Source organism: Acomys russatus, chromosome 22 (genome assembly GCF_903995435.1).
Source record: "Acomys russatus chromosome 22, mAcoRus1.1, whole genome shotgun sequence".
In the NCBI taxonomy this organism is placed as follows: Eukaryota; Metazoa; Chordata; class Mammalia; order Rodentia; family Muridae; genus Acomys; species Acomys russatus.
The window spans coordinates 4,146,614-4,169,358 of NC_067158.1; the positions used below are offsets into that span (position 1 = coordinate 4,146,614).

The window sequence follows — 22,745 nt, forward strand, 5'->3', positions numbered from 1 at the left end:
CAAAAAAGGTGTGTGGGGATGGTGAGATCAATGCAGCCATTCTAGAACTGCAGCACACCTATTAGTGACCAAGTTCAGATGCTGGCACCTGTGTAACAAGCCAAGTGGGTCCCCACAGATGCCTCTGGCTTCGGCGCTGAGGGATCGGCAACCTCTTCTGTCCTCTATGCCCACAGGCCCACACACTTTTGCCTGCACACATGTATGCCTGCCTACATACGATGTTTATAACAATGGGTAAATTGTAGTTTTGTAAGACAAAGAAGTGGTACCATTTTCTGTATGGATAGTGACATTTTTTAGGGCGCGTGTTAAGCTTGGTGGGAAATTAACTTGTAGTGAGCAATTAACACTGTCATAGACGACCAAAAAAGGAGGTTTGAAGGACCATTTTCTCCATTATCTAAGACACTGTGAACTGCTCAGCATTAGAGAAAGAACTGCAAAGGAAATGTGAAGCTGCTTCACAGACGAGGGCAGTGTGCTGTGCACACATTCTCTCTTCCTTCAGATACACTAAGAGGCAATTCAGTCATCATTTCAGTACGGTCTCTTGGTGTCTCCTCACAGGTACAGGTTCATGGTACTGGAGAGACTGGGGACAGATTTACAGAAGCTGTCAGACCAGAGCGGCACTTTTCAAAAGTCAACCGTCCTGCAGCTTGGGATCAGGATGGTGAGTTCCAGATGTCTCCCTTCAAAAATGCCTCCTCTTCAGATTACTTGCTTGCTTTTGCTTGCTATGGAGTCCTGAGAAAATAGGATTTTTGCCTAGGCATGTCAGTGTTAGAGAGTAGAAAGTCTTTTGGTGGAATTGATGGCCATGGGCTCTTCAGATGACAGGCTGTGTTGTGGTTGGCTATCACTGCCGCACTCAGTTTTCCCTCACAGGTTGGTGTCACATTTCAGAACAAGCTTGTGTAGGTGTAAGAATAACCTTTCTGTTGTCTTTCATATTTGTAACTGCAAATTATGGCCAAATAGGCTATTTTTCATACTAAATATGGTACGGTTTGATTTAAAATAGTTCAGGTGTAAATTGGGCCTGATGGCAAGAATTAATTGTGCGAAGGAATAACACACATACATGCACACACATCACACACATGCACACACATGCACACACACACATATATGCACATGCATGCACACACAGAGTTAACTTTGAAGCAATGAACCGTGAATACATTCATTTGCTGATAATGCCACATATTCATCTTATTTATACGTGGTTTGCTTGAGTCTTGTCTGTCCCCAATCATAAGTAGAATGAAACAACTCATGCCAGGTTGTGAAGTGAAAATGAATTTCTCCATTCACCTATCCATCTATCTATCCACTCAGCTAGTAAATGTTTATGGAACCTCTCTCTCAAATGTGTGTCTACACACACACACACACACACACACACACACACACACACACACACACTTGACATGCAAGGTTCCAGGACTTTAATGATGCCCAAGAGTTTTCTGTTATTGCACAGGATAATGACCATAGGCATACTATGTTGTTCTGAGGTCTTCAATATTTGAATCATAATTGTTGATATAATTTATTCCCAGCCTCAGTTGCTTTTTTAAATTACTGTGATAAAATACTCTGGCAAAAGCAAGTTATAGAAGAAAGTATTATGTTATTTATTAATTTAAGGTTGTAGTCCCTCACAGTGGCAACTGATTGCCTGGCATCCACAGTCAAGAAACAGAGTGGTGGGTGCCTGTGCTCAGCTCTCTTTCTTCTTTTTTATACATTACAGAATCTTGTTTTAGGGAATGGTGCCACCCATAGTGGGCAAACAATCCCTTCAAAATTAATCTACTCAAGATAATTCCATGCATCTATTCCCAGAGGCTCATCTCCCATGTAGATCTAGAGTCTCTCACCTTAACAACTGAGACTAATCATCCCATTTTCCTTTTATATTTTGATCTGACTATTGGGCCTTCAGGGCCATAAGCATAAGCATTGTTAAATCCCAGTTTCCCTTCCTCAGAGGTTCAAGTAAAATACTTGATGTTTGAGAATTTTATTCAACCTTTTATGGATGAACAACCAGGAATTTTGATATTTTAGAACAATTAATAATTGGGAGATACATTATCGTGTGTGGAAGCAAACCATATTATTCTAGTGTAAAACACTGATACTGGCCTTATCTATTTCTTTTCACAGCTGGATGTACTGGAATACATACATGAAAATGAATATGTTCATGGTGACATAAAAGCAGCAAATCTACTGTTGGGTTACACAAATCCAGATCGGGTAAAGAGAATGCTAACCTTTGCTTTCAGTGAGGGCTTAGGAGTACTGTAGTCAAACTCAGTAAAGGCAGACTCTTAACCCCCAGAGTTTACAAATGAGGGCTTAATATGATGAATGTTTCAATTTGTCTTACCTTGCTTACCTGATTTAATCCTTGGACCAGATTAATGAGTAATTAGGATGAAGAAACTGAGAGCCAGAAGGGTTAAATCATTTGCTAATGGGCACACATTGAAGAAGTGGCTGAGCAGGAATCTGAGTGCCTAAGCAGATGTAGATGAAGTACCATGGCAGTCCAGAGAGAAAGGATGGATGTGCGCAGAGAGGAGAGAGAGAGAGAGAGAGAGAGAGAGAGAGAGAGAGAGAGAGAGAGAGAGAGAGAGACACAGAGAGACACAGATAGACAGAGAGAGACAGAGACAGAGACAGAGAGAGAGACAGAGAGAGACAGAGACAGAGAGAGACACAGAGAGGGACAGAGAGAGAGACAGAGACAGAGAGAGAGACAGAGAGAGAGACAGAGAGAGAGGCAGAGAGAGAGACAGAGACAGAGAGACAGAGACAGAGAGAGACAGAGAGAGACAGAGAGAGAGAGTGCTGCACGGGCCTCCGTGTCTTCTCCCTATAGTTTCAGCAAAGAAACATGTTCAGAGAACTTTCCATTGTGGTAGAAATCTTCTCAGTCTCACCGCATTGCTTGAGAGGAAAGCCAGTTGCTACAGAATCCATAGAGGAACAGATAACAGAGCTCTGTGGATATCTGGGATGGTACTTTTCTCAGTTTCCTAGGAACATAAAAGTCTCCTACTATGATATTGAGTAATCATGTCGCTTACACTTAACTGAAATGAGTTGACTACTTATGTCTATAAAAAACCTAAAACACAATTCATTCTTATCAACACTTGGAAGTGACTGGAGTGTCCTCCTGTGGAGGAATAGATATGTCCCACTAGAGGAGTTGTATTCAATGCTGAAAATGTAAAAATATAACAGTACATAAAAGTCAGTGTGTAAAGGCTGCGCATGTCAGCTGCTTGGCGTTCTGTATTGAACTATGGGGACATGCAAACAATTGGTGTGGCCCCAGAGTTGGAAGCAAGGGAGTCAACAGTCAAGAGTACCCAGGTTTTCTAAGGCAGTGACATCAAGATACACATGTCATTATTATTATTATTATTATTATTATTATTATTATTATTATTATTATTATTATTATTATTGTCAAGTCCCGTTCTCATTGGGCGCTCTGGACTTGGGGTGAGGCTTATATATCATTGTCACTTTATCCTTATTAACACGTGTCTGTGTCACTGAGGGTGTTGAGGTGAAAGCTATATGCCTGGGGGCTGGGGTTATATGGGAACTCAGAGCACTTACTGCTTAGTTTTACCCAAATTGCTCAAAATTTATCTGAATTACACATAAAATGTCTCCAAAAATAGGCTATAAAAATATGGCAAAAATAACAATAACTGAAACTTTAAATTAATTTTAGGTAATAAGTATATGTAACTATTACCCACCATCTCAACAGATTTAAACTAATATAAAATAAAACAAAGCAAAACAAAAAATTAAAAAAAAACCACTAAGACTCCAAATATTAGGAAACTATAATTAAATGCTTAATGGACCTCTGTGAGTAGTGAAACTTTTAAATAAGAGAAAAAATCTTGACAGAAAATACTGGTAGGCTGAAATTTTAAATATATCTGTAAAATAATACTAGACATAAATTATGAGTACCTGAGAAAGATATTTATAATAAATGTTTGAAATTATTTAGCAAGCAATAAGAAATCATAGAGAAAATACCACATAATTTTGTAATGTAGTGATAAAATTGAAAGTGGAGTTGGTGGAAGGAGACATAGCACTGTCCTTAAGACAAATGGAAAATAGGTCACCTTTGCTAAAACTCAAGATGTGGAGATGAAACAGGGAGGCGGCCTCCTTAAAAGACAGAGCAAATTGGAAAAATTCTGAAAGAATAAGTAAGATATATATTCTAATATCTGTCTTTAATCACTTAGCAGAATACTCCAAGGCTTTGTAATTCTTTTGTATTGCCAGCTAGTAAAAACTGACCAACCTCTGTGTGCTTGCTTGCCGGCCTTGGTGAATGTGTCCATTTTTAAATCAACTTCTCTTCTGAATGAGCTGTAGCACCTTTATATTTTGAGGGTTAGAAGGACCTTTGCCAGATGTTTGTTTAGCAGATATTTTCTGTGGCTGTGGCCTGTCTTGTGGTTCTCTTGGTGATTTTGTTGGTGAACAGGTGTGACGTCCAGTGTAACACTATCTCGATTACCGTAGTTTTATAATGTTAAAATTAGGCGTCCTTATTCTCTGGTTTCCTCAGTGTCTGTTGTTTTGTCCTTCCTTTCATTTCTATTTTTATTTGGACATTCTCTCTTTGACTTTTAGTTAATTTAGATAACAATTTGCCATTCTTACTGATTTTCTCAAAGAACCAACTCTATTCCTTTGATTCTTTGTTTTGTTTTTCTTTGTTTCTATTTTAATGATTTCATCTCTGACCTTTATTATTTTTTTGCAGTTTACTCCTTTTGAATGTGATTTCTTTTCTTATCTTTTTTTTCTTCTAGAACTTTCAGATGTGCTATATTTAGCTGCAATCACGAGATTTCTCCTTTTTTCTTCTTTCTTCTTTTAATGTAGGCACTTAGTGAGATGAACTTCTCTCTTAGAAGCACCTAAATTGTAAAGTTGAGTATGCTGTGTATTTGTTTTCATTTAATTCTCAAAAGTCTTTTTTTTTTATTCTATCTTGATCAGTTTTTCCTTTAGTAGATATAAGTTTGTAAACTTCTTGTTGTTTCTGCTGTTGTTGATAGCTTTTAATTATGGTAGAAAGATAGGATGCAGGATTTTACTTCAATTTTTTTGTGTCTATTGAGACTTGCTTTGTGTCTGAGTATGTGGTTGGTTTTGGAGGCAGTTCCATGAGGTGTTAAGAAGAAGATATATTATTTTGTGTTTGGGGGAAGTGTTCTGTAAATGTCTGCTACATTCATTTGTATTATAATGCTAGCGCCAGCATTTCTCTGTTTAGTTTTTGTCTGGATGACCTGTCTATTGGTGAGAGTAAGGTATTGAAGTCTCCCACTCTAAGTATGTAAAGGTCATTGTGTCATTTTGTGATTTAAACTGGTTTTTGTTTTTGTTTTTTGTTTTGTTTTGTTTTACAAACTTGTGTTTGGTACATACATGTTAATTATTGCAATATCATCTTGGTGGATTTTTCTTTTGATGAGTATGTAGTGTTCTTCCTTATCTCTTCTGACTACTTAGGGCTTTACGCCTATTCTGTCAGATATGCAAATGGATACACCTGCTTGCTTCTTATTCAATTTGCTTGGAATATCTTTTTCCATCCTTTCACCTGGAAAAGACACCTATCCTTGATATTATGGTTTGTTTCTTGACCTACAGCAGAAGGATGGATCCTGGTTTCACATCCATTCTCTTAGTCTGTGTCTTCTTATTAGGGAATTTAGACTATTGGTGTTGAGAAATATCAATGCCCTATTATTGTCATTGTTGGTAGTGATGTGCGTTTCCCCTCTTTTGATTTTACTGTCTTGATTTATTTATTCTCCGTGTTTACTAAGATTTAATTAGCCTCTTGGTTGGAGTTTTTCTTCTAACACATTTTTTTTCCTTTGAGCCAAATTTGAAGTAAGCTTTAATAGATACTGCCTGGCATCGTGGACACTAGGCAGGTCAATACTTCCCTTGCCCAGAATATGATGCTGACTTACATTAGTAGTCAGGGCCTAATAAAGGCAAACTCCAAAAGGCTATGTACTTCCCACTTTCCTCCAATCCGGGGCAATCATACATACAGAGGCACTTCCTGCCCACATTCCTCCCCCTGCCCTACTTGTTATCAAGTACATCCTGGAAACCAAGCTTGTTTACAGAAGCAAAAACACAGTGGCTTGTTATCCTGCATGAACAACAACCTCCAGCACTGTCCTTGGGAAGGTAGTACTTACAAGTTAGATCTCTTAAGCACAGTAATTAAAGCTTATAACTTTAGCTATCACACATCAAGGTGCTGGGAACTGGAAACCGCCATTCATGTCACACCCACAGCCAAGAGGACACAGAAACGAATAAACATATGCTCCCTTGTGTCCTTGCTACTGCTCAGCTTGGTTAAGCACTCCTAGACAGGTCACGATTCCTATCTGGGAAATGATGCTGCCTGCAGTTGGCTGAGTATGCCACATCAATTAATTAAGAAAGTATCCCAAGCGCATGCCAAAAGCAACGTAGACAACATCTCAGTTAGGTCTCATCTCGGGTGATTCTAATTGTACCAAATTGACAAAACTAAACATCACAGTATATTTATTTTTTCCTTCTTTATTGTTTTTCTATAAACTAATTTTTATACTGCTCCTTCTAGCACCTTCTGTAGGACTAGATTTGTAGGTGGAAATTGGTTAAATTTAGTTTTATTATGGAATGTCTCATTTTCTCCATCTATAGTGGTTGAAAGTTTTGTTGGGTATAGTAGTCTCTGCTGGCATCTGTGGTGCCCTAGAGCTTGTAGAACATCTGTCTAGGCCCTTTTGCCTTTTAGAATCTCCATTGAGAAGTCAAATGTAATTCTAATAGACTTGCTTTTTTTCCCCTACAGCTTTTAATATTCTTTCTTCTGTATGCTTTGTGTTTTGAATATTTTATGATGAGGGGTCTTTCTTGTCTGGTCCAGTCTATTTGTTGTTCTGTATGCTTCTTATACCTCTATAGGCATCTTCTTCTTAATGTAGGGAAGTTTTCATGTATGATTTTGTTGAAAATATTTTCTGTGCCTTTGAAATGTGCTCCTCCTCCTCCTCTTCTTCTTCTTCTTCTTCTTCTTCTTCTTCTTCTTCTTCTTCTTCTTCTTCATCATCATCTTCTTCTTCCTCCTCCTCCTCCTTCTTCTTCTTTGGCTATTCTTACATTTGCTGTTTTCATAATGTCCCAAATTTCTTGGATATTTTGTGGCAGGAGCTTTTTAGATTTAACATATTTTTAATGATTCATCCATTTCTACTATCATGTCTTCAGTGACTGGGGTTTCCCCTGCATCCTCCTTTCATAAAATTTCTCTCTGTGGTTCATGTTTGAGTTCCTAAATTTTTCTTTTTCAGATTTCCCTTAATTTGGGTTTTCTCTATTGATTTTATTTCCATTCAGTCTTGACTGGTTATTCATTTTCTTTCACTAGTTATTTGTGTTATAGATTTCCTTAAGGGATTTATTAATTTCCTCTTTAAGGACCTCTATCATATTCATAAAGGTTTTCTTATGTGTTGAAATATTCAGAGCCTGCCCTAGTAGGCTTGCTGGGCTCTAGTGGAGACACACTGTTATTGATGGTGTTTTCATGCTGGTGTCTGGGCATCTGGGATTGGGAAGATTGTAATTCTAGGTGCTCGTATCTGGTCTTGTCTTTGTTATTGAATATTTTCTTCCTTGAGTTCTTCTTTCTCTAGTTCTTTGGAGGATGTTGACTGGTAGGACATTTCTTTTAGGGTCCTGATAGGTGTGGCCACTTTCCCTGGCAGAAGTGCATTCTTCGTTTTTTCTTGAATAGCTTATTTTTATATTTTGGCCCAAAATTTTTCAAGGTTTGTCTAGGGTCAATGGAACAGATTGTCGGTTTCTCTTAGATATGGCGTGGTATATTATTGAGTTTTTCCTATTAATACCATTGTACTTTGCAGGGCTAAATCTCAATGTATTGTGACATGATATCAATATGGTTCTGTGTGTCCACTGATATTTTTGGTGATCCTTTCACACTGTCCTTAAGTGGTGCTGGCCTGTCACATTCTTTTCTGTGTGACAGTAGTGTCTGGCTCATTGACTCACTTCATGCTAATAATTTTGATATTTGTTTCAGTTTCTGCTTCACAGCTATTTCTTTTGGATAAGAATCATCTAGCCCTAGGGGTGACACCATCTCACGCTGCTGCTCTTCTGTGAGAAATTAGGTGTAAATCTTTATTTTGTTCCAATGGAAATAGTTGCTTAAGTTCTTTATCTCTAGTTGTGTCATTTTGTGTAGTTTTATTCATTTTTGGACTCTCTTTTAGTAGTTTTCTAGTGTTGATTGGTATAGTTTTTCAAATTTATATAGTATTGCATCTTTATATAGTATCATGACTTTTAAATTTCTTTTATGTCAGTGATCATTTCCTCTCGGTTATTATCTTTCATTTTGTTCCTTTTCCCCATGACTTTTGTCTTGGAAAGGATGGCTGGAAGGCTGTCTCTGATCAGTGGCATAGGAGTTGTTTGTGAGTCTAATTTGTTCTGTGCACTGTGTATTCTTAGGGTGTAGCTTGGTTCCCCTTGCTTTGTTCTCTTATGTTTACTTTTTAGAAAGTATATGATTTGTATGTTCTTTCACTTGTTCCCACTTTTCCTTTTACTATGACATATCATAGGCCACACTAGATACTCACCTATGTGTCAAAGTGAATGAGATATAAGCCTGTTTTTGTTATGATCCCAAGTGTGGGATCAGAACAGTCTTGTGAGAGAACAGGTGATGTTAATCCACTAGAAGGCAAACCACCTTGTGCGGGAGCTTGATTGTTACCAGCTGAAAGGATCCATGAGCAGACTCTGGGAGGAGATATATAAATGAGCCCCAAACTGGAGACGGGACCTTTGGAGACTTGAGATAGTTCTGGCTGTTCATTACTCTACTTCCAGTCTCTCCTAGAGAGAACCACTTGAGGGAAGGCTTCAGGGCTCTGGGCTCTTGCTGAGGTTCTGGATTTTGATTACTCCAGGTCCCAACAGAAAAAAGCCTGCTGACTGCACCAGGAGAATCATTCCTTGGAACTGATATCCTTGCAATTTCATTTTTATATTCTTTAATCTTCTTTTCCTATTGTTTTGGTTAGTTGGGTTATAAGTAATGTACGCTCGGTTAATAAGTTTGCAATAAAATATATTTGTTAAAAAATTGAGCCTACATCAAAGTTTCCTGAACAATTTTTGAGTGGCTGCTGTTGCTCTCTTGGTACATTGTTGAAGAGCATTCCCATGTTTAAAACTTTGAAAATTTGCATCAGTACTTAGGATCAATTTAGATGAACTTAAAATACTTGGTTTTTTGCATAGGTGCTTTATGAATTTCTTGACAATATTGTGGTAATGTTATCCTCTGCTTGTCAAAGCCAATCTTGGAATTTCTCTTCAAGCTATCCTCATTTAAAAATGAGAATTTTATGAAATTATTTCTATTAGACAAAACGACTAAGAAATGCTTCACTGGTAATATTATACTCAGTACAGGAAATATGATTTTTCTTTTGTGCTGGTATAGTTAAGTAATATCTAAATTATACGATATTTTAAAGTAAATTATATTGAGAAATATATATGTACAGAAGTGATGTCTTGAGAAAGGACATTACATAAGTTTTAGCCAATGTTTTGAGCACTTATTATGACATAGACATTATATCATGTTTGTAGTAAAATAAGATTGTAAATCTGTATTTTCTGCATTTCAAGATCTTGGACTTCCTAAGCTATTTTAAAGGTGTTTATAAAACCTCCTGATTGTGGAATACGGGAAGGTGTTGCCTGGTTGGTCCTTAGGACCCCGACGTAGGCATGCTGATCTCGTGTTTAGAAGAGAGTGTTGCATTTTTTTTGTGTTTCCTTGCACTGGTCTCACCTGAAGTGTTGTTGCATGGTAGTTTTGAGTGACATCCATCCTGCTGTACCCTCCAGTATTACAGTGAGGGCGTTAACAACCTGACTGACATCAGTGCAGCTGTCCCATTTCTCTCTTGAAAGACACCCCCTTTGGTTGATCAGAGGTGTGTTTCTTTCACGTGCCTGCTACGTCCTTGTTTATGTGGCGGCTTCCCTGCTGACTTTGGTGGATCCTGATCCTGATTGGTTTCCTTCAGTTCCCAGTGTGTATTAACCCCAAGTGCATGCAGCCCTTGCTCGTGTGGTATTATCGTCCTTCCTGAACCGGGAGGCTTGTGGGTAGGTATGCTGTCCTTCCTCTCTGTTCCTCTTAGCACCTGGCCATATTTCTTTCTTGTAACTCTTCAAGAATATTTTATTGATGTGCCAAGGCACAAACTCGTTTTAATGCAGTATTCATTGCTTCATTTAGTACCAGGAGTAGGTAGTGCATGGAACTCCTTGTCTGTGTGCTTGGTGTGTCTATGTCTGAAGCTGTCTACTGAGTCTGGGAGGATAACCCACCCAGGGAGTCATCATGCCAGCATGTGAGTGTTAACATATGACAGCAAATGTTACTTTTTAGAATATTAGTCACATTGTATTCTTGCTATATATCTAGGTTTTCTCAAAGTTGCTTTGGAATTCTTTTACTCTTCTGTGTCAAATGAAATAAAAATCAGGCCCAAATTTAATTTACATTTCATTTTTATAATGCTTTAGTACTACCGGTCATTTGAACCCATTTGTTTACTGAAGTATTTTTAAATTGTTTATGTTGTAGTCAAATGCATTGCCAGCTTACTAGTGTTCCTATTCTCCAAGATTATTCCTACCACTGCATATTAAAATGTGTCTTATGAAATCAGATTAGAGCTATATTAAAAGTATACACTTGAAGGTACAGAAGATGGACTATTAGCATCTTACTAGATTTGGAGAATAGTGATGGGGTGGGAAATATTGGCAGTAATAACACAATAACTTAAATTTAGAAACCCAAGTGTCCATATTTAAAATTAATATTTTATGAAATATACATCAAGTGTTATGACTCAGAGAAACTGTTAAATACAGAATTTTATGACTAGGAAGGTACATATTTTTACAGTTTATTTTGGAAACTTAAAGCATACTGGCAAATAGAGAACTTCATATATATGTTGCTTTTAAAGGTAACATTTAAATTTTTTACCTGTTTTTGGGAGAGGTGTATTAAAATCAATTATAGGTCCTGCAGCATTTTACACACATATGTATCTTCAAAAACCAAAAACCACTCACCATATTATCATCATGTCATTGCTGCTCTTAACAAAATGTCAGATACAGTTTTTGGTTTGTTGTTTCTTGTTTTTCTGAAGTCCATGGACCATGGAAATGTGCTGGTCTTCATTGCAAATGCACTACAGAATTCTTTTCCTCTCTGTACAGCTTGCCCTTCTGACAGTGAGTGGCTTATGTGGTATCTTCCGGTCCCTTTTCTCACACGGAGTCTTTGAATGAAGCTGACAAGCATGTGACGTTATGATTTGAATTTGGAATGCCCACAGGCTTGTGTCTTGAGCAGTCCATCCCCTCACGGTGCTGTTCAGAGTGCTGTTTAGAACGGCTCTGCCAGGACAGCTCAGATCACACAGAGAGGCAGGGCTAGTTCGTGACGTATACTGTGAGCCCACATCCATCTCTCCTTTGCATTGATCTGTCAGCTATGTGGTCACAACAGTAATGAACTGACTAACAGACCCACAAGTATGATTTTAGAAACCACTGGTCTATAACTAGACATTTGCAACAGAGTATCAAAATTTTAGTCTAATGAGTTGGCAAACTAGTAATGTGTTTCATTGACTAATATACTTCCAGCAGGTGTCACAAGGCATGGGGTATATTGAACATTCAATAAATAATGATTAATTAGCAAAGAGAAATTGAATGTATTCTGTAGTGTCCAAGAAGAATATGTATCACCAGCCACATAACATCTGGTATTAGATTAATGGAATATATTAATTAAGTTAAATTATATTTTTGTTAAATTCCTACTTGGAAAGAGCTAGCTACTGTATCCAAGATGTTTACTATTTCTCATAAAAATTATGGGTCTTTTCTTTTAAGAAATTTATTGCATTTACATATTTTTTGATTTATTGGGGGGCGTATGTCACAACCTGCATGTGGAGGTCAGAAGACAACTTGTGGGAGTCGGTTCTCTCCTTCTACCACGTGAGTCCTGACAATCAAACTCAGGTCATCAAGTTTAGCAACAAATATCTTAGCTCACTTAGCTGTCTCTCTGGCCCTGCACATGATTTCTTCCAGAGAGAACTCTCCCAGTGTACTTGCAAAGAGAAATGGTAGGGATTGCTTTGATAAACTCTATCCCTAATACATGTGAGTGAGACCTCATTTGAAAATAGGGATAAAAATAATACAAAGCCATTACGGAGAGCTCCTTTCCAGTATGATTTGGGGAAATGTCAGAGAGAAGCATGCAGAATGAAGCTGATATGAAGAGACCCGGGTACCCATGCGCAGGGGATGAACACTTGAGCCACCTGCACTGAGGAGATGGGCATGGCGTGGTTTTGGTACCGCCTCAGGAGTACTGTCTAGAAGCCTAGGTTTTTATGATTTCCATGAAGACAACAAAAGGTCACCTGATTTATTTTGTTTCATAAATGTTCATATTTATGAAACGTGGCATATGTTCTGGTCAGATATTATCTCCCAAGTAGTGACTCTGTAATGGATGCTGGTCCAAGATGTCTATGTTTAAGTAATTTTATGCTTACAGTATCACTTTGAGGGAGATACTATCCTTATTTCTTGGATGGTGAAACAGAAATTCAAAGAAGCAAAGTCTCTTGGCTAGAACACTGGTGGACACAAGAGGTGGAGCTGGTCTCAGAATGATGGAGCCTGATTCTAGAGCTCCAGTCTCCACTGTGCGCCCTTGCTTCCCCCTGGATGCTGGACTTCCTTCTGAGGTCGTGTAGCTTATTTGTTCTCAGAGTTTCTCATTGCCTGAAGACTTCATCCTTGGCAGGAAGGAGAGCTTGTTTTTCTCCATTAGCCAGAGCTGTCACTCAGTCTACCTTGATGGCAGAACCCAGAGCTGAATGGGTAGAGGTGTCCATTGCTAACGGGTTAGTTTGCTTCTGGTATAGAAGTGATTGTTTTGTTTTGGTGTTTTCCAAATCTCTTCTTCCTCTAACCCCCTCCCAATTCCCGGACACCCTGACTCCTCCCCACGGATCATGATCACACTTGGTCCACTACCCTACATGCCTTCTCAGAGTCCCACTCTGCCTCCCAGCGCCTTTGGCTTAGACTTTCTGTTTCTCCTCCCCACTTAGCCAACCACCAATGCTTCTTTTTCTTTTTTATTTGTTCACTTTACATCCCAATTGTAGTCCCATCCCTTGTCGCCTCCCAGTCCCACCCTCCCTCCCTCCCTCACCACCCCTCCCTTAATCCTCAGAAATGGGGAGCCCTCCTCCCTAACATCTGATCCCAGCCTATCAAGTCTCATCTGGACTGCCTGCGGCCTCTTCTTCTGTAGCCTGGCAAGGCCACACCAGGGGGAAGTGGTCAATGACTTGGCACCAGAGTACATGTAGAGCTGGCACCTACTCCCTATATTATAGGACCCACAAGGAGACTGTGCTGCCTATCTGCCCCATCTGAGCAGAGATGCACTAACCAAGGACCACCAATGCTTCTAATGCTGTTCTTTGCCAGAACCTTGCAGCAGCTGTGTCCGAGCTTCTTAGATCAGCCTTCAAAGTCTCTGTAAAACACTGCAAGTCTGTCAGCCCGTGCCGCCTCCACTGACCTGCCTGCGCCAGTGCACACAGACCCAGACCCTCCCTGCCTTTCCTGTCTGTGTTATTTGTTTTTGCCTCTCGAACTTTCTGATCTATTTTGAGGCCCTCCTTAAATGTTGATTCTTTTCCTGTGGCTGGATGCAGGTTCCTTTTGATCAGAAACGTGACAGGCTCTTTATTATCGTCAGAGCAGGTGAGGTCTTCAGATCTATGGACTTGTGCACTGCCCTCCTCCTTCCTTCTGTGTGTGGCCAATGGCAAAAACTCAGCTTCTGGTCCAGACGGATACAAGTTCAAATCCCATCTTCACCAGCTGCTACAAGTTTGTTCTGCATGGAGCGCCTAATTTTATTCATCCCATTTTCTGGTTCTCCAAAAAGACCTTAAAATTACTTCTTCTTCTTTTTTTTTGTGTGGGGGGGAGAGTTTAAATTATTTGACTAGTGTAAGTGCTAGCCTTTCTCACTTTGCAAAGACCAAATAAATATGCATTTTTCCTTGAAGCTTACTATTCCCAATGACTTATTTTGACCCATGATCTATTGAAAGCAATTTGGCTCATTTTGCCTGTGCTGTTGCCAGGACAATCCAAGCAAAAGGTTGTAGAACAGGACTTAAAGGATGTCCAGTTTGTCCTGACTCCCCCCCCCCCCCCCCCCCCTCCCCTCCACCCCGATCCCCCAGGGCTGTGCAACTTTTAAATACAAAGAAAAGATAAATGGTGTAGCACACTGTTAAACTAGCAAGTATGCAAAGACACAAGTGAACCCTAATAAATTGCCTTGTGGTTTAAGGGATCTGCCATGTCAGGGTGGGATTTCCCAGGAAGAATGAGTGTGGGTTCAGACTTTGGTAGGAGTGGATGGTGGGGAGCTGTCTGTGGAGAGAAAAGCATTCCTGTGCAAATGGCTTCAGGAGAATCACCACAAAGGCTCTTTAGTTATCTGTGGCCTCACCCACCAAACTAGAAAGTCAGGGCAGTTTAAAGTTGGAAACCATGAGGTGGCCAAGGAGGCCGGAAGTGAAGCCTTAGCAGAATAGAGCTGGAGAGCGGGGTGTGTGGAGCCACTCTGGCCAGGCAACTAAGGAAGTTGAGTTCTGAGACGGGCCTGCTCAGTCTATGAAAGTGGTTATGCTAAGGGGGGAAATTGAGTTCATTTGTTAGTCAAGGCTATCTGTGATTTACTGATCTTGTCAGGAAGGCAGATGCTGAGACAGAATTAGGAGTTCAAGAAGTTTATGGGGGAGGTGAAATGTGATCCTGATGAAAGGAAGCAAGCAAAATAGATGAGCGCGCTTTCAGAGTGGCTGCGGAAGGGGCAGTGCCAGAGCTAGGCAGGCCACACATCTCACTGTGATGCTCCTCCTAAGCGAAGCCAGGAAACCCATTCCTTCAGAGGACATGGCTGCAGGGCAGAAGTGGCCCTACAGTCTTCCCCAGGATTAGCTGTGGGTGGGGACGGCCCAGAAAGGGTGTGGCTCCTGTTGCCAACTATCTGACAAGCCCAGTGTCCCAGCTACTGGAGGTGTCAGCTTACTTCAGTCCTTACAGGAGAACAAACAGGTCTTTTTTGATGAGCTTTGCCCTTCAGTGGCCAGCACACCAGCTTTCCTTCCAGGGGCTAACACACCATTTTCCCAACCCAAACAGTTAAAGCTCAAAGTCCACAGAAGCATTAGCTTAAGCTTACTGGGTGTCACAGACATTTTCCAAAACAAGAAAATCTTCTTGGGAACTGGTCCTGGTAAAGGGTGGTGACTATTCTATGTGTGTATCGTGTTTATGATTTATCAGTTTGTAGATAGTGTGATGCTCCTTCCCTTCTGTCACACTCACAACAACGACTAGAGATGGGGAATTAAGAGGGAATACAGGAATCATGAGTAAGTGCCATAGACCTCTGACATCAAAGGGAAGGGAAGCAGCTAGAACTCTCCTTTCTGCTCACAGCAGGGAAGGGGGTTAGGACTTTCAGAAGAAGGATACAATGCCCATTTGAATGCATTAAGAAGCTAGCTGTTCAGGTATGGCTCATCTTATTATAAGGAAACGCCCCCTTCTCAGCTCTGATGTGAACCTTGAGATTCGTAGGACTGGCTATCTAAAACCAGGGGACATCTGTTTGCTTGCTTAAAGTGAAAACAAATAACCACCTGTTGTTTCTCTCTCTCTCGTATGATTAAAAAAATTAACTAAGCCAAATTTCACCCTGTATCGGAGGTTGGCAAACTTTCTATAAAGAGCTAGACACTAACTAATTCAGGCTTCTGTAAGTTTGTGGGCGACTTGGGGGTCCATTGTACCCCCCTTCCCTCTTTGCTTTCCTTCCTCCCTTTCTTTTATAATTTTCATGAAATGTACAGAAAGAAGGCCTAGACTGTGGCCTCCTGGTGGGTGCTGAGTTCTAGTTAGTATTACTTTCACATCAATCTAACTTCAGAGATTGACGAGCCCCCAGTTCTCCATCCCATGGGAGGGGTACCCGAGTCACACTGGCCTGACTTTCAATCATTCCTCTTCCCTTCACTGCTCCAGTTTCTTGGACAAGTTATTGGCTACTTGGGGTGCTCAGTTGTCTCTTGCATAAGAGACAACTTGCTGCCTGGCTGGGTGTGCTTGTCTGAAGTAAGGGAATAATAACTTGTGAACTTATGAACAGACTTTGCTGAGTGACTGTCTAAAGTAGAACTTGAAGAAATAGCGCTTCTTAGACCCTGCCTTTCCTTGTTTATAGCATTTCCCATACCGCCATCCCCACTCCCACCCCACCCCCCCAACACATACACTTCCTTTTGAATCATTCTAGCAGAACTATAGACTGTCTACTTAGTGTGCTCAGCTTTCCATAAGTTGAGTCAAATTTATCAGTTAACAATGTTAAGTCTGAAATCACCACTCAGAGGCCACTACTCACATATGCAATCAGCAAGAGTGTTTTTATTTCAGGAAAGCAAGACTCCTGCATGCAGGGACAGGGGCTGCATGCAAAATGGCGACCCTGGATGTCGGCTCACAGGCCTGTTATGCATAAGGAAGGGAAGTCCAGCATGAATTGGGTAATCTAAAACCTGATTGGTAGGCAGCAAGGCAGTTACATCGGTTGGTTTTTGATTGGCCCTGTCCAGCAGACCAAGTTCTTATGTCAAGAGCCTTTAATCACAAAATGGGATACCTAAGCCACATAAGGATGTCAAGCACAGATGACCAGTCTTGAGATCAGATTTCTCCAAGATCTTCTGGTTATCACTGGGCTGCCCTTCGGGTGGGGATTTTTATGTTTTTTTTTTTTTTTTTTTTCTGAAACTGATGCCTTTTCAAGGCCTAAGTCATGTCTGGTCCTATAATGGAGACCAAGCACAAATTAGAGTTATTAACCTTATTTCTTCTTATATTAATCTTTACTTACCAAAAGAGCTAGCCATATAGGTCTCTGTAGTATTGCTAACGGTGGGATTCTCCTAAGAGTTTTAGAGAATTGTTCCTGTTCAGTACTAAAAAAATATGTAAAATTTGAATGGCAAGCTAAACTAATTGGTTCAATTCCAAACTGGGGTGAATTTACAAGGTTAGTGTATATGAAGATACAGCTCGAGATGGAGACTTGCACATTTTCCTGAAGTTCTAGTTTATGTTCAGCGCCCTCTTATAATTTGGTTCCGTCTCATGACTGTTAACACTCAAGGAGCATTTCTGGTTGCTGTGCTGCTTGAGGCTGTGACCATGCATGATTTAAATCACTGAGGTCTGAAATATTTATCGCCTAAAATCCGGTTAATGTATCTTCTCTACTGAACTGTTAGCTTCTGCCTGTATAGTAAGTGTGAACCCTGCACCCTTCCTATTCTGAGCAGCTTCTTGTGGCCCAGAGCTCAGAGATTTCTTCCTGACTCACATAAGAAAGTGAAACTGTGATCCTCCTCTTTCCTCTTTGAGACTCAGCCTTTCTCCTGTCTCTCTAGTTCTGGGGCAGTTTGGCCAGTCTTTTCTAGAGAGCCCGAAGTTACATCCTTGTGTAGTTTGACAGTCTCTGTGCAGGTGTCTAAGTGATTCTTAGCAAACAGAAGGGACATAAGCATTTTGACCTGTGGCCCATACTGTGGCCTCTCTCTTCCCAGCCTTCTGTTTGAACCTTCCCTTTTACACTAGTCTCAAACGAAGTGTCCTTTATTAACTTAGCTTGATGTTCAAGGTGGTCATTCATGCTAGCTAGGAACTGCTCTAGGATACTGGCTCTCTTTCTGTGACTCATTTGGTTTCAAGGTCCATATGACTAGAGTGGGCACCATGACCGACCTGCAGGACTTCTTGTTGTCTTGAGTCAGTGATGGAGTGTGGCCTAGTGCATGGCGTCTACTCTTTAGGTCTTAGGTCCTACTCAAGCTAGTGTTGAAAGTATGTGAGTAGCTTCTCTATATTTTATAAAAGTAGCAAGTAGTCCTGGGTATTAAAATAAGGCTGTTTGCTCAATCTTCAGTGTTGCCTCCTTCAGGAATCTACTTTGCAAATGAAATTTATTTAGTTCTTGAAATAAACAAAGGCAAGTGTGCATGAGACAAAATGGAAGCAAGAGCTCATTGCTTGTGTGATGTGAAACACCTAGCCCCTCAGGGCCTAGGGATCAGTTACTCAGCTGTGGGAGAGAGAAAAAAACTATGAAATATGTATTTCAGATCATTCAGCAATTTATGTTATCTAACAACTAAAGAAACTGTATGTGTCTTATATTTAGAAATTCCAAATATCTTCTATGTGAGATATCCTAAAATGGAACATTTAAGAAACTAATATCTAAATACTAAATTATCTTTCAATAGGTTTTACATTTCAAAATCCCATTTATAATACTCTACTGTCATGAAGCTACATTTTGAAACACTGCCCAAATCCATATATATATATATATATATATATATATATATATATATATATAAAATCAATACATTCTTAAGTTGAAACTGCTTTCTTTTGTGAGACATGGTGAATATGATAAAATGTGTTTGAAACCTATGAAATAATTCTCCATCTCCACCACATAGAAACATGTGGTCAAACAGTTCTCCATCTGGGGTCTACTATGTCCTTAAAACTACTCCCGCCTCCAAAGCAATTACAGGAAGACTTGTGAGAATTACTTACACTCTGTTTGTTTGGAGAACCTGCTCAATCTGAGAGGCTTCCAAGGGTAATGGTGGTGCTGGGCTGGATTGCTCTGGAAGTCCAGAGCAACCTAACGGTTTGGGCATTTTCAGTTTGAGTTGTTGGCTCTGACAGGCTGCTCACAGGTGTTAAGCCTACTCCTGGTGGAGCCTCAGTGATCAGCCTTCAGGAGCACTTGCTCTGCCCACATCTGCTCTGCTTCTGTACTTAAACACAGTTTCAAGTTTAAGGAAAGGATTCCTTAAAAGGCAGAGCCTCAGAACCTATGTGAAAGCAGTCGGAAGAGAAGGCACCTAGGAGCGAGGTTCAGTGTGAGCCTTCGATGAAGCAAGGGCTCAGGTTAGCAAGTTAGTTATCCTAGTACCTAGTACATAAATTGTTCACATTTGGCTTTAATGAAACAATGATCAGAGGGCTGAGGTTTCTCTTAACTTTCAAGTTCTTTTTCAGAGCTTTTAATTCATTTATTATTTTGTGGTGTGTGTGTATGTGTGTGTGTGTGTGTGTTTGCTTGTACTTGTGCATGTGTGGAGGTCAGGAGGACAAAGGACAACTTGTGGCAATGTGTTCTTTCCTTCCACTATGTGGGTTACAGATGGGTATCTTTAGGCTTGGTGGCAAGTACCTTTACCCACTGAGCCATTCATTCCACTGGTTCACAACTTACAAGTTTCTTAAGACTTAATTGTAAAGGTCATATTTTCAGAGGACAAAACATTACTCATTGGCCTCTCCATCTCTCCCAGGTTTACCTTGCAGACTATGGACTTTCCTACAGATATTGTCCCAATGGGATCCACAAACGGTATCAGGAAAATCCCAGGAAGGGCCATAACGGGACAATAGAGTTTACAAGTTTGGATGCCCACAGAGGAGCACGTAGGTCTCTCTTTTCCAGTTTGCATTTTTACTTCAGGACGATGATTTTGTTGAAAGCACCAAAGCTACCACAGGATATGCGTGTTGCATGGTCATATTGAGGGGTGAGCGCTCTGGTAAGAGTTTTGTGGAAAGTAGCGAAGTGCTCTTATCTTGGGGAATATCTGACAGGAAGCAGCAACCACGTGACTAGATAGAGACTGCAGAGTGTGACATTCGTTAGGCTGAGAAGTCACAGGTCTGTATGTGAGGCTGCTGGCCGGCGCTGAGGGCCTGTCAGAGTCAGTGGCTATCATGTGTTATTCTGTTTGCATGGCATCCCTCTCAGAGCCTTGAAAGAGATACTTTCTCCAAAACAGCAGTATTTTCCGAACCCCCAAAGTGTTAACTTGGGAAATCTCTCCCAGTCGCCTTTCATAGATCTCACTTATTTAAACTCACTTTGATGGTATTGGAAACACATTTGCAGGTAAATTACATACATAGCCCTTTTATTGGATATTGATTGGACTGCCTTGCATTCCAAGGCAGACTTAATTCAACAATTCCCTAATTAGTTAAAGTCATAACCTATGTCTTGTATTCATTTACCATTAATTAAACCTTAGCTGTTTATTACTCTGCAGTCCAAATCCAATAGCCGACCCAGAAAGCCATGGAGAAGGAAGGAGGAGGTCAATATTGGAAATATATGGTGCTGAGTCCCACTGATGGCTGCTTTGCTCACAATCAATATGCCCAGTGCAACTGTACTTTCTTAGTTGCTCTGTCAGCAAGACAAAAAGTCAATTCTAATGTTATGCTACTGAAAAAAAATGGCGATTATTAAAAAACTTTGGCTTTCAAAATTATATTCTTTGCAAACTTTGTTTACGAAAGTATCATCAGATATGGTAAAGCAAACAGATAATTTTTAAAGAGCTCTCATCTTCACTGCACGTCAATTAGACATTTGCACTGGTGATGGTTGTTGAACTGTTACCCTAAACTAATACTTTCTAACGAGTTTCAGTTGGTGCAAACAACTGTATATTATCGCCTTTCCTATTAACGGGACCACTGGCCATGTAATGCAGAGGGTGTGGATCATTTCCAGAGCAATTAAAACAAAACCCACAGTCTTAAGGAAGGCCGTCAAGAAGGTGGAGCCAGTGTGTGGATTATGTGCCACCTTCTTAGGAAGACTGTTAGGGGACAGCTTCTAAAATGAAAGGTAGCTTTTATACTCTGGGCCACAGTAAGAAAAATGATAGCATATCATTGTCAAGTCTGGTTTCTTAGAAAAGTAAAAAATCAGTGTTGTGTAATTTTTCATCATTTACATTGTTAATGACTTAATTAACACTTAAAGTAAGATGTAACATGGCTTTGATTAAATTAGGAAATATGAAAATGAAGTGATGCTAGGCAGGGATGCTTTTTACAGTAATTCATTTAAATGTATTTATTTTATGTCTCTGAGTATTTGGCCTGCATGCAACTATGTGCACCACATACATGCGCAGTGCCCACCAAATCAGCAAAGGGCATTGGAGCCCCTGGACCTGGAGTTCTGGAAAGCTGTGGACCACCATGAGGGTCCTGGGAACTAAACCCATGTCCTCTGCAAGAGCGACAAGTGCTCTTAACCACTAAGTCATGTCCCCAGCCCGGACAGCGGCACATTCTGACTTTAATGTCTCTCATTCTCAGTGAGTCAAAGAACTTTTGCCAGACTTACTTTGTGATACAGAATAGAATTTTCAGAGATACAGAAGTTCTCCTTGTTTCGTGTTGTGTCTGGAAATTCACCACACAGATTCTTAAGCCTTGTTACCGATATTCTAATGCTGGTTCAGTCGAAGGCACACTCGCACTGTAGGAGAAGCAGAGCAGCCACAAGTGCTCATGGTTGGGCTTTTTTTTTTTCTGACCAGGCCTCGACAGCAGTGTTTCAGAACGTCTTCTTTGTTAATTTTGCACAGTACTCTTTGTGTTGTCTTCACAACATATTCAATACGATGTCTGTTTTGTGCTCAAACTTTTTCCTCCTCCCTCTCACGGCAGGCACTGATTGATACACTGAGTAGGCGTCACCAGTCGGCGTGTTGGAGAGAAGACTAGGTCCAGTGTGATTGTAGAGGTGGCTCTGCGTCCTGAAAGAAATATTAGGGAAGAGCCAGGGGAACGATTTTGACATTGGCTTGAGTGAATACTCATTTTCTCAGAGATGGCTTAGCTTTCCTATAACATAGTAGACGTCTTTCATGCATTTTGCATATTATCATCTATATAAATACATATAAGTTTATCCTCCATATGTAAGTAGATATATGTGGACACATATACATATATTTGCTAAATACATGTGGTGGATTTGTTCTGGTATAAAAGTAGAAGATTTGATATTCTCACATGTTTTAACAGTTTGTTCCTAATATTTTCCCTTGGATTTTGTAAAATAAAGCATTTAAGCCTAGAATTTTGTTAGAAATGAACTAATCATATTTAGAAGCCAGGATAAAATGGCTCAGATCCTATATGTAAATGGAGAAAATCAGATGTATAGATATCCATATGTTAACTATTAGTACAGTCACCATGCGGTTTAATATCAGAAAAAACTTTCCCTGTACCAGTCCAGGGGAGGAAGCAATGCACAAGGAAGCAACACGAATCCAGAAGAGTGAACACTGAACCAGAACCGGTGGTTGTGGAAGCATTTCCCACACAGCAAGTGTGCCTGTGTGTAGTCAGGCAAGGCGTATGCTGGTCCTGAGCAGACTGCGGCTGACCTCGCGCATCCTGGCTGTTATCTAGCCACTGAAGACTTAGTGAGCTTTAAAGTAACCTGTCTAAGGTTCCATTTCGTCCTCTTACCCACA

General features: G+C 40.2%; 1 protein-coding gene across 1 annotated transcript in view; it reads left to right on the top strand.

The window, feature by feature from the left end:
• Vrk2 (VRK serine/threonine kinase 2) overlaps nt 1–22,745 on the top strand; it is a 102,390-nt gene that overhangs the window by 51,077 nt on the left and 28,568 nt on the right. The window contains exons 5-7 of the mRNA XM_051165305.1: nt 571–676; nt 2,179–2,271; nt 19,749–19,881. Coding sequence (XP_051021262.1) covers nt 571–676; nt 2,179–2,271; nt 19,749–19,881 — 332 coding nt within the window. The remainder of the gene's footprint in view (nt 1–570; nt 677–2,178; nt 2,272–19,748; nt 19,882–22,745) is intronic.